This window comes from Geotrypetes seraphini, chromosome 10 (genome assembly GCF_902459505.1).
Source record: "Geotrypetes seraphini chromosome 10, aGeoSer1.1, whole genome shotgun sequence".
Taxonomy (NCBI): domain Eukaryota; kingdom Metazoa; phylum Chordata; class Amphibia; order Gymnophiona; family Dermophiidae; genus Geotrypetes; species Geotrypetes seraphini.
Window position 1 is genome coordinate 37,454,847 of NC_047093.1, and position 14,370 is coordinate 37,469,216.

Here is a 14,370-nt window from a genome sequence, read left to right on the forward strand (position 1 = left end):
GTGGACTCTGATGGAAGTAGACTTGAGGCCAGAGTCAGACAAAGAAAGAAGGTAATCCAACAAGGTCTCCACTGCAAGGGACGTAGGATTATGATGATGAAGAAGACACCAGGAAGAAAATCTTGTCCACTTCTGATGGTAACATTGCAGAGTTGCAGGTTTCCTGGAGGCATCCAGAATAGAACGAAAGGGCTGAGACAACAAAGTATCGTTCGAAGTCAGCCCGAGAGATACCAAGCTGTCAGGTGCAGAGACTGTAGGTTGGGATGCAGAAGGGTCTCCTGATGCTGTGTAAGCAGAGAAGGAAACAATGGAAGAAGAATAGGCTCCCTGGAACTGAGTTGAAGTAGAAGGGAGAACCAATGTTGCCTGGGCCACCTCGGAGCAATCAGAATCATGGTGGCCTGTTCCCTCTTGAGCTTGAACAAGGTTCGCAACATTAGAGGTAGCGGAGGGAAAGCATACAGGAACAGATTGGACCAATCCAGGAGAAATGCATTCGCTGCCAGACGGTGAGGAGAGTAGAGTCTGGAACAGAAGAGGGGCAGCTGGTGATTGTGAGGAGCTGCAAAGAGGTCTATCTGAGGAGTGCCCCACTGAGCGAAGATGGACTGTAGAGTTAAAGGATCGAGTGTCCACTCGTGAGGCTGGAGAATTCTGCTGAGTTTGTCCGCCAAGGAATTCTGTTCTCCCTGAATGTAGATAGCCTTCAGGAATAGTTGGTGATCTGTGGCCCAAGCCCAAATCTTCTGGGCTTCTTGGCACAAGAGGCGAGAGCCTGTCCCACCCTGCTTGTTGATGTAGTACATTGCAACCTGATTGTCTGTGCACAGCAGGAGGACTTGAGGAAAGAGAAGATGTTGGAAGGCCTTGAGGGCATAAAACATTGCTCTGAGTTCCAAGAAATTGATGTGATGTTTCATTTCCTGGGCTGTCCAAAGACCTTGAGTTTGGAATTCGTTCAAATGAGCTCCCCAGGCATAAGGGGAGGCGTCGGTGGTGATGACAAGTTGATGAGGAGGTAGATGGAACAGAAGACCTCTGGAGAGATTTGAGGATATCAACCACCATTGCAGAGACTGATGTCACCATTGAAGAGATGATGTCACAGATATGTGTCGTGAACAAGAATCCGTCGCTTGGGACCACTGGGTAGCTAGGGTCCATTGAGGAGTGCGCAGGTGAAGACGTGCGAAGGGTGTGACATGAACTGTGGAGGCCATGTGACCCAATAGTATCATCATTTGCTTGGCAGAGATGGAACATTGTGGAAGCACCTGCTGACATAGAGATTGAAGAGTTTGAAGACGGTTGGACGGAAGGAACGCTCTCATGAGGAATGTGTCCAGCACCGCTCCAATGAATTGAAGTCTCTGAGTGGGGATGAGATGAGATTTGGGTAGATTGATCTTGAACCCCAAAAGTTGTAGAAACAGGATGGTTTGGTTGGTGGCCAGGAGTACCGTCTGAGATGAATTGGCCTTGATTAACCAATCGTCCAGGTAAGGAAAGACATGAAGGTGGTGAGAGCGTAGAAAGGCAGCCACCACAATCAGACATTTGGTGAACACTCTTGGAGAAGAGGCAAGACCGAAGGGCAGCACCTTGTATTGATAATGACAATGATTGATCATGAAGCGGAGGTACTGTCTGGAGGCCAGATTGACCGGTATGTGAGTATATGCCTCTTTGAGATCGAGGGAGCATAGCCAGTCGCCGTGATTGAGAAGAGGGTAAAGAGTGGCCAGAGAAAGCATCCTGAATTTCTCTTTGACCAAGCATTTGTTGAGATCGCGAAGATCTAGAATGGGTCTGAGATCTCCTGTTTTTTGGGGGACTAGAAAATAACGGGAGTAGAATCCCTGCCCCTTTTGATCTAGAGGAACTTCCTCTATGGCGTTCAGAAGGAGGAGGGATTGAACCTCTTGAAGAAGGAGGGAAGACTGAGGATTGTTCAAAGCAGACTCTTTTGGCAGACCTTGGGTAGGAAGAGTCTGAAAGTTGAGAGAATAGCCGTGGCGGATGATGTTGAGGACCCACTGATCCGAGGTGATGACTTCCCAACGGCTTATGAAATGAGTAAGGCATCCTCCTATGGGCTGCGGAAGATGGGCAGATGGTGGAATACTGGCTATGTCCTGGAGAGCCAAGTCAAAAGGGTTGTGAGGATTTTTGTGGAGGAGGAGGCTTCACCTGTTGTTGCTGCTGTGCTGGTCTAGGGTTTTGCCTCTGTTGTTGCCGCTGACGCCTGGGCTGTTGAGGGGCCGGTGGCAAAGGACGAGCCACAAATCGACGTTGGTAGGCCGATTGCTGCCGAAAAGGCCTGGTAGGTGGGGTCTTCTTTTTTGTTTTGAGGAGAGTATCCCACCTAGTCTCATGAGCTAAGAGCTTTTGGGTAGTGGAGTCCATAGATTCTCCAAACAGCTCATCCCCTAGGCAAGGTGCATTAGCCAGTCGATCTTGATGATTGACATCAAGTTCTGAAACTCTGAGCCATGCCAGTCGACGCATGGCTACCGACATAGCCGTGGCTCAAGAGGTCAGCTCAAAGATCGACCTGACCATGAACTTACGAAGTTGTAAGAGTGATGAAGAAGTTTGGCGAAAGGCAGATCTTTTACGGTCAGGGAGGTACTTTTCAAAAGTTGACAAAGTCTGAATGAGATGCTTAAGATAGAATGTAAAATGGAAAGCATAATTCCCTGATCTATTAGCTAGCATCGAATTCTGATATAACCTCTTGCCAAACTTATCCATGGCCTTACCTTCTCTGCCAGGAGGGACCGAGGCATACACACTAGCTCCCGTAGATTTCTTTAAAGTGGATTCCACCAAAAGAGACTCATGAGGGAGTTGTGGTTTGTCAAAGCCTGGAATAGGTATGACCTTATATAAGGAGTCCAGTTTGCGAGGGGCTCCTGGGATAGTCAAAGGCGTCTCCAGGTTTTTGTAAAAAGTCTCTCTAAATATATCATGGAGAGGCAATTTTAGAAATTCCCTTGGAGGCTGGTCAAAATCCAGTGCATCGAGAAACGCCTTGGATTTTTTGGATTCAGCCTCCAAGGGAATAGAGAGAGAGTCACACATCTCTTTGAGAAAAGAGGTGAAAGAGGTTGCATCAGGCTTAGAGGACGGATCTAAAACAGAAGGATCCTCTTCCGCCGATGAACACTCTCCCTCAGATAGAAGAGGCTCTTCGGAGTCCCCCCACAGATCAGGGTCCCTTACTTGAAAGCTGCGGTCTCGGGACTCCGGTGTGGAGGGTTCTAGGTGTCGAGTTTTGTGTCGACTTACCAGACCTCTGGGAAACGGTACCGGGAGATGTTATGGGTTGTGCCGGTGCCGAAGTTTGTACAGCCTGGTGTAGGGACTTCGGTTCCGGCGCTAAGATCGGCATGGATACCGACGAAGCCGAATGTACCGGTACCGACAGAGTGGATGCAGATAAAAGAGGTTGCTCCACTGCCGGTACCGGTGGCTCAGACCGGACTGGGACTGGAAGGTTCGGTTTCAAAAGAGCAGGAAGGAGCTGCTGTAATTGCTCCTTGAGCTGCACCTGCAGGACGGCGGCAATTCGCTCGTCCAGCGAAGGCACCGGTACCGCTTTTTTCTTCTGCGGTACCTTCGGTGCCGCTCTACACTCCGAAGAGGAACCCGAGGTCGAGGGGCTCACCTCAATCGGAGCGGAGCGCTTCCGCGGGCACCTCGAGGTCGGCAGGACTGGACTCGCTGCTACTGAGACCGGAGGACACTCCAGCGGGGAAGGCTTCTTAGCCGGCTTACCTGGGGGATGCGGTGTCGATGAGGTAGGTGCCGACTGTGTCGGGGCCGATGTCGGGGCCAGTGCCGCCGAATCCGACATATCGGTACCAAATAATAACCGCTGCTGGATCTGTCGGTTTTTTAAGGTTCTCTTTTTTAGAGTGGCACAGCGGGTGCAGGTGGCCGCCCGATGGTCAGGACCCAGGCACTGTAAGCACCAGTTGTGCGGGTCGGTGAGGGAAATGGGCCTCGCGCACCGCTGGCACTTCTTAAACCCGGGTTGGGGGGGCATGAACGTAAAAACGGCTTCTGCCAAATCGAAGGCCGAGGCCTCGATGGTGGCAGCAGGCCCCGCCGGGGCAAAACCGAAAAAAGAAGAAAAAAAGAAAATTCTTTTTTTTAAATAAGAAAATAGGGAAATACAATTTCCGAAAAGATTTACGCGAGCGGGAAGGCGAATTAAGAAAAAAGTTTTCAACAGCCATTGAAAGTGCGTCTTCTTAGCTCCGCGGAAACTAAGAAACTGGGGACCGCGCGCCTCTGTCGGGCGAGAAGGCACTCGCGCGTGCGCGGTGCGGCCTACTAGAACTTTCCAAGTTCTTAGAGTGCAATCACTCTAAAATTGTCCATACCGGGGCTCCGTTGGTGCCGTCACCCATCAGTCAAGAATATGCTGCCTGCTTGTCCTGGGATAATATGTTATACTATGATATATAATATGTGTATATTTTTATTGAAAATATAATGAAGGGTGGGCGGTAGGGGGGGTTATTGATTTTACTAGATGTTTATATGGCAGATATCAAAGTGCTATTCTGGAATAATTTGTTGTAATATATTCTTTTGTGCACTTGTTGTTTAATTTGAAAACGAATAAAGAATTTCAAAAGAAAAAAAAATAAGATTTTGTTAATAGCTTTCAGAACTTAAGGCATTGACATCAAGGTTGCTGGTCTGTAGCTCATCTTCTCTCTGAAGCCCAATTTAAAAATTTTGTCTTATATGACTACTCCCCATTCAGGTACAATTTTAATATGTTACAAAACCATCTTTATATCAATTGCACCCTGGGCCACTTGAAATTCATTCTCATATCTTGATTTAGCAGTGGGACATCCAGGCAGCCATGTTATCTCAAATGTGGCTAAACCCAAGCTTTGTTCTCTTAGGCTTCTACGGGTGGAATCATGATTTTATTATTTTCTCCCAAACTTAATTCCCTCCTTGACATAGGCTTAACGTTCGCTTTTGAATTATGGGTTTAAAATAAAGTTTATTCCTTAAGCCTTGTGCAATATTTCAAGGGGTAAACAAAGCAACTAAAAATTTTTAAAAAGTTATTCTTAAAGCAATTCTATGGTTCGGTGGCAGTGCTCTAGAGTATAAATTAAGGATGTGCATTTTTTTAAATTCATATATTGGACCAAATATTCCAGATCATATAAAAGGAAGTTTAGAAGAACCTATATCTTTAAAAGAGTTAGAAACAGCATTGAAGTCTCTTAGAGTTGGATCCGCTCCAGGTGGAGATGGGTATACTGTTGAATTTTATAAATTTTTCCAAAATATCATATTACCACATCTGTTAAATTCGTATCAATATCAAATAAAGAATGAAAATATTTCTGGTACTATGGCAGAATCGATAATTATAGTCTTACCAAAACCAAACAAAGATCCTACTCTGGTTTCAAATTACAGGCCTATTTCATTATTGAATGTGGATAACAAATTAATGGCTAAAATATTAGCATTAAGATTGGCAAAAGCTCTTCCTTTCATTATTGATGTACATCAAACAGGATTTATTGCTAAAAGACATTCATCAAATAATACTAGATTAGCATTCCACTCATTAAATTTAGCAAAAAAAATAAATGATCCAGCTTTTTTAATATCTTTAGATGCAGAAAAAGCTTTTGATAGAGTGGAATGGAATTTTATATACCAAGCTTTACAATGGTTTGGTATAGGATCCGGTTTTATTAAAATGATCCAGACATTGTATAGCTCTCCTGGAGCAAGATTATATATTAACAATAATTTATCAAATAGATTTAACTTGCATAGGGGAGTTAGACAAGGATGCCCTCTGTCTCCTTTACTTTTTGATATTGTCCTAGAACCTTTATTAATTGCAATAAACAAAACTAGGGAGATAAAGGGAATATCATTTACCAGTTTTGAATTTAAATTATCTGCATATGCAGATGATATATTATTATATTTAAGAGAACCGGAAACTACTATTCCATGTATACTTAATTTAATAGAAAAATATGGTACTTTTTCTGGATATAAAATTAATTGGAACAAATCTGAAATTCTCCCAATCAATGTTCATTGTACCAAAGGATTATTTGATCCATATTCATTTATTTGGAAAGAAGATGGAATAAAATACTTAGGAATTATGATCAAAAATACAATTGAAGACACAGTCAAAGAGAATGAAAAACTTTTATTGAAAAAAATAACAGAAATGTGTGAGCAATGGAATCCATTACATCTTTCTTGGTGGGGAAGAATTCAAACAATTAAAATGATGATATTGCCTGTGGTTTGTTACCAAATGAGTATGATTCCAATATTTTTCCAGGGGTCATTTTATAAAAAACTTAACAATGTTCTCACAAAATTTGTTTGGTGTGGGAAAAGACCAAGAATCGCTTTAGTATCATTACAAAGACCAATTATGGAAGGGGGGGTAAATTTTCCAAATTTTTATAGGTATCATCAAGCCTATATTTTAAGACAGGGTATGTATTGGATCCTCCCAGATCTTTTAGAAAATGTACCAGATTGGCTGTATTTAGAATGGCGGCTCCTGTTCCCTTTACAACCAGAACAGTTAATAACTATAACAATGCCTAAAAGATACAAAGACCACAGAATTTTATTTGACACTTGGAAAACATTGAGATACATCAGTAATCTGTCACCAGAACCTATTGCTAAATCTCTAAATCAATCAATATGGGTAAACTCCAGGATCAGAATTGGCGGATTTAAAATCGTCTGGAAACAATGGATAAATGCAGGAATACGAACATTGAATGATGTCATATCAGAAGGTTCACTGCTTAGTTTTTCACAATTGCAAAATAAATTTGGATTAAATAAAACACAATATTTTAAATGGATGCAATTGAAGCAGGCCATTCAGGTAGGGTTCCCTGAATGGAAAAATCTAAATAATCAATATAGTTTACAGGTTCTATGTTTCCAGGCGGATTTTTTGGGTCACCAAGCCGCAAAATGGTACAAATTGATATACGGATTTTTAAATAAAAAAAAGAAAACAGGTCTTAGGGATATTTGGAGTATTGAGATTGGTCAGACAATTTCTGAGTCTCAATGGCCACGATTTTGGTCCTGGAGATTAAGATCTACAAAGTCAGCATCTATGAATCAAACATGGTTGTTCTTATTACATAGAGTGTTCTGGACCCCAACGCGCCTGCAAAAAATAGATAGTACTAGATCCAATAGATGCTGGCATTGTAAATTGGAAATAGGGACGTTAGATCATTTAATCTTTTTCTGTCCCTGTGTAAACGCATTTTGGAATTCAATTTGGCCCCAAATTAATAAGTTACTAGAGAATTATGTAGGACTCTCATATGATACCATATTATTTGGCACTGCAATGAGAACTAAGAGTCCGATATCAGCAAATAATAATAAGCTATTACTAATACTAACAGGAGTCGCCATGCAACAAATTACTCAAAATTGGAAAGATTATACCAAATTAAATTTTACTTTCTGGTGGAATTCGGTCTGTCATATATATAAAATGGAAAAAAAAATAGCGTTACAACAAGGGAATCTTCTTAATTTCAAGAAAATTTGGCAACCATTGACTAATTATTCTAATGATTAGTTTTCTTAGCACAATGATAAAAATTTTATATGAATGGGGTGGGATTTGATTAATTATTGGAAACATGTTATACAAAAAGGGGGAGGGATTTATATTTTTATGTTAATGTATAATCTTTATCATATTATATTTTAAATAATATGAATTATTAATGATAATATACTAGATATGTAATAATTAATAATATTTACTATGATTCAGATGATGTAAGAATGGAAAATTTATAAATAAAAATTTAAAAAAAAAAAAAGGATGTGCATTCCCATTTTGAGTGCTGAACACAGACATTTTAGTGGAAATAAATGAACACTCTTTTTTTCTATATGACCCCTAGTAAAACAGAACGGCTTTGATTCCCAAGCTAGATATCTATCCTGGGGCCAAGAGGGAATGCTTTGAAGGATCAGGGGGAAGAGGAGACAGGGGAAGGGGGTGTTAAAAAAACACAAACAAAAAACCACTAAAACAAAACAAAGGGAGAATGGCATCATCCAGCAAACAGCAGGTTAAAACTTCTTGGGCCAGATTCCAAAGGGAACTGTGGTACAGTAAGGAGCAAATTCTATAAACAGTGCCCTGATTGTAGGTGGAAGTAGGTGTCCTACCACTGTCTAACCAGCCAATCGAGATGCAAGTTTTCTAAAAAAAAAAAAAACCAAAGCAAACAAAGAACCACAATAAAGCCCCAAACCAATAAAATAAACAAACAAATCCAGAGGCAGGCATCTATACTGTAGATATCTGTCGAGGTTAAGGGAGATGGGTTGGGACACTTAAGCTCGCCCAAGGCTGGGTGTGGTTTCGCATGGAAGTGGTCTTTGGTGAGCTTAAGTGGCCTAGGCGTCTTCCTAGGGCTGCGATAGATGCCTGAAATGTAAGCCAGCAAAATGCTGGCCTACATTTCAAAAGATGTGGTCGCTGAGCCGATCGTGGCAAGGAACCCCCTCATTAAGTCCCCCAACAGGAGGGATCCCCCCCGCAGTACACTGGGCAGGAGGGATGCCCACTCTCTCCTGCCGCCACCCTCCTGACCCCCCTATACCCCGTGAAGCTGAAACCCCACCCCGACATCCCTTCCAAGGCTGCAGGCTCCCCACTCCCAACTCTACAACTCCAACTCTCAACCTGTATTTTTTATTTGGAAGTCCAGCCGGAGGGATGCTCATACCCCTCTAGCCAGCAGGCCCCCACTTCAAAATTGTGAGCCTCCCCTTCTCGGTGCATTCTGGGAAGCACCAGGGAGAGGCCTAAGGCAATGCAAAACTTTAGGCACTTGGGCTAACCAGAGTCTTAGGCCACTCCCACTGCATCCCAGGATGCACTGGGAACAAGGCCTCTGACTCCAGTTGGCCTTAGGCATCAGAGTCACTCAGAGCCTTAGGCTCCTCCCTGGTGCATCCCAGAATGCACCGGGAGGGGAAGACTCACCATTTTGGGATGGTGGGACTGCTGGCTGGAGGGTGCAAGCATCCCTCCGGCCGGACTTTCAACTAAACGGTACGGGCTGTGTTTCAGGGCATGAGGACGTACGTGTGTGCGCGCGAGAGAGTACCCTGCCACAGCTGCTCAGCTCATCACAAAAGGGGGGATTCCCTTGCCACAATCAGCTGATTGCAAGGGATCCCTAGGCAATTCTCTAACTGGTACCTGTGATATGGGTGCCAGTTAGAGAATCGGAGTACTTAGGTATAGTTAGGCATCTGTCCCTTAGGGCAGATACGATTCTGTATAGGACACGGGTGTGTGATTCTCAGCCACTTCTTAGGTGGCTGCTGAGACCGGCATCTTATACAGAATTTCTCCCTAATTGCTTCTTGCCACAAGACCATCACTTTAATAACTATACAAAGAAATGGTGAGCATGAAGTACAACATTAAGTAGCTGTATTAAAACATGGGATCACTATACCAAGTACAGGCAAGCCTCTGCTGCGCTGGAACACACAGTGGAGGAAGTTGCCATGGGGAATAGGGTACAAATGATAAAAAAATGCTTCTTAAAAATAATTTTCCTGATCTCCCAAAAATTGTGTTGAACACTATTAGCTCATGCAGTGCGATTTGACACATCATAGCTAGCAGACCAAATCTGATCAAGTGAATGTAAGGCAAATCATCAAACTTCACATAGCTGCTCCCATGAATAATGATTTGTTATCTGCTGAAAATTTTTATGTTGATTCAGCAGTACAGTATTCAACTGTGTTAGTGATTACTGTGTATGCTTCAAACCATAATGTAAATACATTATCTGCACAGTATGGCATTAATAGAAAAACAAACCAAGATGCATCACTGATGCCTGATCAGGTCTTACTTGTGCTTGTAAAGTGGTGATCTGTTTCTCCAAGTTCTTTCTAGCCTCCTCTTCCTCTTCCTGTTGCTCCTGAAGATTGTTCTTCTCTTCCTCCAGCTGACGGATTCTGCTGCTCATATTTAACTTCTGGCGGGTCTCTTCTTGCAAAAGTTCCTATTATAAAAAAGAAAATGTATGAATGGTTGTTTTGTACCCCTGGCAAACCTCTAGGCCAGATTCAAACCATCTGTCTGTCCATCACTAATCATGTGCTGTAAGATCGGTGTCATTCAATCTGAATGACAGATTTAGACACAAGTGAAAGCCTTTAATTCTGCTCCCTGCAAACAAAACTACAGCACTTGTTGGAAATACTAGAATGAAGATCTTGCTTATGCAATTATTATGGGACATTCAAACAATATTAATATTTAAAGTAAGAAGCAATTCACCTAACCCTAACCAATATTAAGGAATTTTTGGTTGTTTTTCCAAGGACAACAGCAAATTTCTTATAACGTTAGCAAAAGGCAATGGACAATAGCATAATGTGATAGATTAATAGCTGTGTTAGGAACTGGTTTTATCTTAACAAGGAACATAGTGTAGTCGTAAGGTACAAAATTAAATAAATAGGAAGTTCCTTTCATTCACCACAAACCTGGGTATCTTGAAGTTGAGATTCCAGACTTGCAGCATCCTTAGCCAATTTGATGCTCTTTTTCTCTGTCTCTTCTAGAAGGCTTGATACATTGTCCAACTCATTCTGCAAAAGAAGGAAAATACTGAATGAGAATATGGAATAGAGAAAGCCCATTGTCAAAAAAAGGCGGAAAAAAGACCGACTCGAATATAAACCGGGGGTATGTTTAATATTCAAGTGCAGTGTGCCTGCCTCTACACCCTGTTCCTCCTCCCTCGCTGCTCTACCAGACTCTGCATCCAGCCCCCTCATTCCCTCCCTCCCCTGCCAGTCTCTGCACCCAGCCGCACTCCCTCCCTGCCGCGAGTTCTTATGGGACTGCGAGAACTCACAATAGCCAATCAGCTAGCGGCTCTGCATGGGCAGGAGTGAAGGAAAGTCGCTCCTGCCGCAGTTCACCGCTTGACCACCAGGGATACTAAAGGTACGTGGAGGAGGTGAGAGGGAGTAAAAATTCTTAGAATCGGCTGAGACAGACTTTTCTGTTAAGTCCAAGTCTGGCTACAGCCACAGTCTTGTCACATCGTTTCGTCACCTTCATATCCTCGGACACTATGACCCCAAGGTCCCTCTCCCGATCCAAGCATATCTGCCTCTCCAGCACATACATCTTCCTTGGATTTCTACTCCCCAAATGTATCACTCTACACTTCTTTACACCGAATTTCAGTTGCCAGACATTAGCCCATTCTAACAATTTTTGCACATCCTTTTTCATGTTTTCCACCCCCTCCGGGGTGTCTACTCTTACAAATCTTGGCATCATCCACAAAAATGCAAACCTTTCCTTCTAACCCTTCAGCTCACGAACATATTGAACAGAATTGGCACCAGCACCGATCCTTCCTCCAAGCAAATTCCATTAACCACCCCCTCTGACGTCGATCCATCAACCAATTTATTCACTTTGTGTCCTAACTTCAGCTGGTTACATTTGTTCAAGAGCCTCCTGTGAGGAACCATGTCAAAGGCTTTGCTGAAATCTAAGTAAATTATATATAGTATACTTCTTGATCTGATTCTCTGGCTACACAGTCAAAGAATTCAATCAGATTAGTTTAGCATGATTTACCTTTAGTAAAGCCATGCTTGTCCTAGACAGGGGTAGGCAATTCTGGTCCTCGAGAGCCAGCCAGGTCAGGTTTTCAGGATATCCACAATAAATATGCATGAGATACATTTGCATCTCAAGGAAGCAGTGCATGCAAATCCATCTCATACATATTCATTGTGGATATCCTGAAAACCTGACCTGGCTCCGGCTCTCGAGGACTGGAATTGCCTACCCCTGTCCTAGGATAATCTGTTTTACTACTTGGGAACTTGCCAGGTACCTGTGTTGGCCACGGTTGGAAACAGGATCATGGGCTTAATGGCCTTTGGTCTGTTCCAGTATGGTAACTCTTAAGTTATTTTCCAAAGGAATAGACAAAAACCATATGTAAGAATATGATTCAAGCACATCAGTATCCTCATATTCCTTACCTTAACCAACCATATGACACCCTTTTTATCAGAAGCTATTCACATTCTTTAATATCTGCATTCAGAAATTTTAACTGTCACTAGCTATCATCCACTTTGTGTATAGGCACATGGAATCTCTTAGAGCAGGGGTATCAAACTCAATCTCATTAAGGGGCCAAAATCCAAAACACAGGCTAAGTCGTGGGCCAGACCCCGCCCATCTCTGCCCAATCTCCATCCCAGACCCCACCACCATAATAGTACTAATTGTAACACCACTTTTTTTTTTTTTGCAATTGTTTATTTATGACAAAAAACAGCACAGCAAAACTTCAGGAACATACAAAAACAGTACAGTCAGGCAATCTGCAGAACAGCAAGACCCCTGATGTCACCCCCCCCACCCCCCTCCCAACCCCACCCCCAGTAACAGCAAACAGCACCCTCATTTTCATATATGCACACACAATATAATCTTATTAACAACACATAATGGTTAACTACAAAATTAAACTACACCAAGCACACTGTATGCTTCTCAACATTCATTCCTACCAGAACACAGATCTCATGCAAATACAGGACCAAAAACTAAAAGTACTAATATACACAAATGAAACCCTAAGATTCAAGCCTCTGCATGCAGAGAAAAAGAACAAATGCATTTCTTCCTGAACAGTGCAAGTGCAAAATATACACAGAAAATGAAAATTCTCAAAATTGACACAATTCAATCACTAAATTTAAAATAAAATCGTTCCCCCTACCTTTGTCGTCTCCCTCCATGCTGTGCCTCAACTAGGTCGTCTCCCTCCAGCGGGTGTCTTACCTTCTGGCTGGCTCCCGCTTGGCCGTTTTATGTGTTTTCATTGTCACCCCCAATGTTATCTTCCTCACTGCCGCAGTGTGCACAAAGCCGAGGGCAGCGACTCCTCGTGCTTCCCGCACCTCATTCGGAAGGCTTCCAGTTCAGGTGCAGGACACGTGTAGGAGCCGCCGCTCACGGCTTTGTGCACTGCGGCAGTGAGGAGGAGCGAGCTGGCCAGAATATAATACCAGGGGCAGCAGTAAAAATGCCGCATCGCACCGCGGGTCGCATAAAATGGCCAGGCAGACTGGATTCGGCCCAGGGCCTTGAGTTTAACACCTGTGAACTAGAGAATATGAGTCCAAATTTGTCTCTGTCCCTGCAGGATCTATCTTCATCCCTGTTCCTGTGAGTTCTGTCCTCATCTGAACAAGTCTTGAACACTTATGATTTTAAAGTGTTCGAGGCTTGTGCAGATGAGGACAGAGCTTGTAGGGATGGGGCAAGGACAGGGACAAATTTGTCCCCCGTATCATTCTCTATGAACTTTTTTTCCAGTTCAAAATGTGTAAAATGTGGCTGCAAAATATTAGAGCTGCAATTCTCTTTGGTCTTGTGCAGTGACTAAACAGGTTGTTTAATACCTCTGTTATTGCAACATAACAGAAGTCCAGTACAATCAAAAGTAATGGGAAACCCTAATTTAGCTCTCACAATAATTATACTGCCTCTCAGTCTTGGCTGAAAGGCTATAAATAAAGTCTTTAGCTGACATTTTGCTTTTGGATCTTAGTCCACAATGATCTTACAACGGGCACAGTGGTTAAAGCTACAGCCTCAGCTCCCTGGGTACCTGAATAAATGAATGTAAACCGTTCTGAACTCCCTTGGGAGAACGGTATAGAAAATTAAATAAATATTTTATTCTTTAAACTAAAAGCAAGATAAAAATTAACATGCTAGTTGACTGCACCCTGAAAGAACAAGATTGTACCTGAAGTTTGTTAGCTTTTTCTGCCATCTCAGCCCGCTGTCTCTCTCCTTCTGCGACCTTGGTTTGAAGCTCCTGCACCTGAGCATCCAGTTTTTTCCTCTTATGCTCAGACTCTGATTTTACCTGTTGCAGGGCTTTCATCTCTGTGGCCAGTTCTTTATTGTCTGTCTCTAAGCTCTGCTTATTCTTTTCAAGATTTGCTTTAAACTGTTAAGAAGAAAAGACATATGACTATCAAGCATCTCATTTTCCTGCCAGTTCTGTTTCTCACTTATTTGTATGATATACTGCATTTTAATATGTTATAGTTTTATTAGATTGTAAACTGCTTTGAAGTTCCACATTTTGTGAAAAGGCAGTACAGAAATATGAAATGAAAATGTAGAATTATGATCAGTACTGCAAAATTATAGTTTCACTAGGTGGTGGAAAATTCAAAAACCCTCATTAAAAC

The 14,370-nt window shown here is 42.7% G+C and overlaps 1 protein-coding gene across 2 annotated transcripts in view; it reads right to left on the bottom strand.

Annotated features, from left to right (window-relative positions):
- Window positions 1-14,370, bottom strand: part of MYH10 (myosin heavy chain 10) — a 365,956-nt gene that overhangs the window by 71,152 nt on the left and 280,434 nt on the right. For both annotated transcript variants that reach the window (XM_033960583.1, XM_033960584.1), the window contains 3 exons: window positions 13,917-14,123; window positions 10,606-10,710; window positions 9,966-10,118 (listed from right to left, as the gene is read on the bottom strand). In XM_033960583.1, the coding sequence (XP_033816474.1) occupies window positions 9,966-10,118; window positions 10,606-10,710; window positions 13,917-14,123 (465 nt within the window). The remainder of the gene's footprint in view (window positions 1-9,965; window positions 10,119-10,605; window positions 10,711-13,916; window positions 14,124-14,370) is intronic.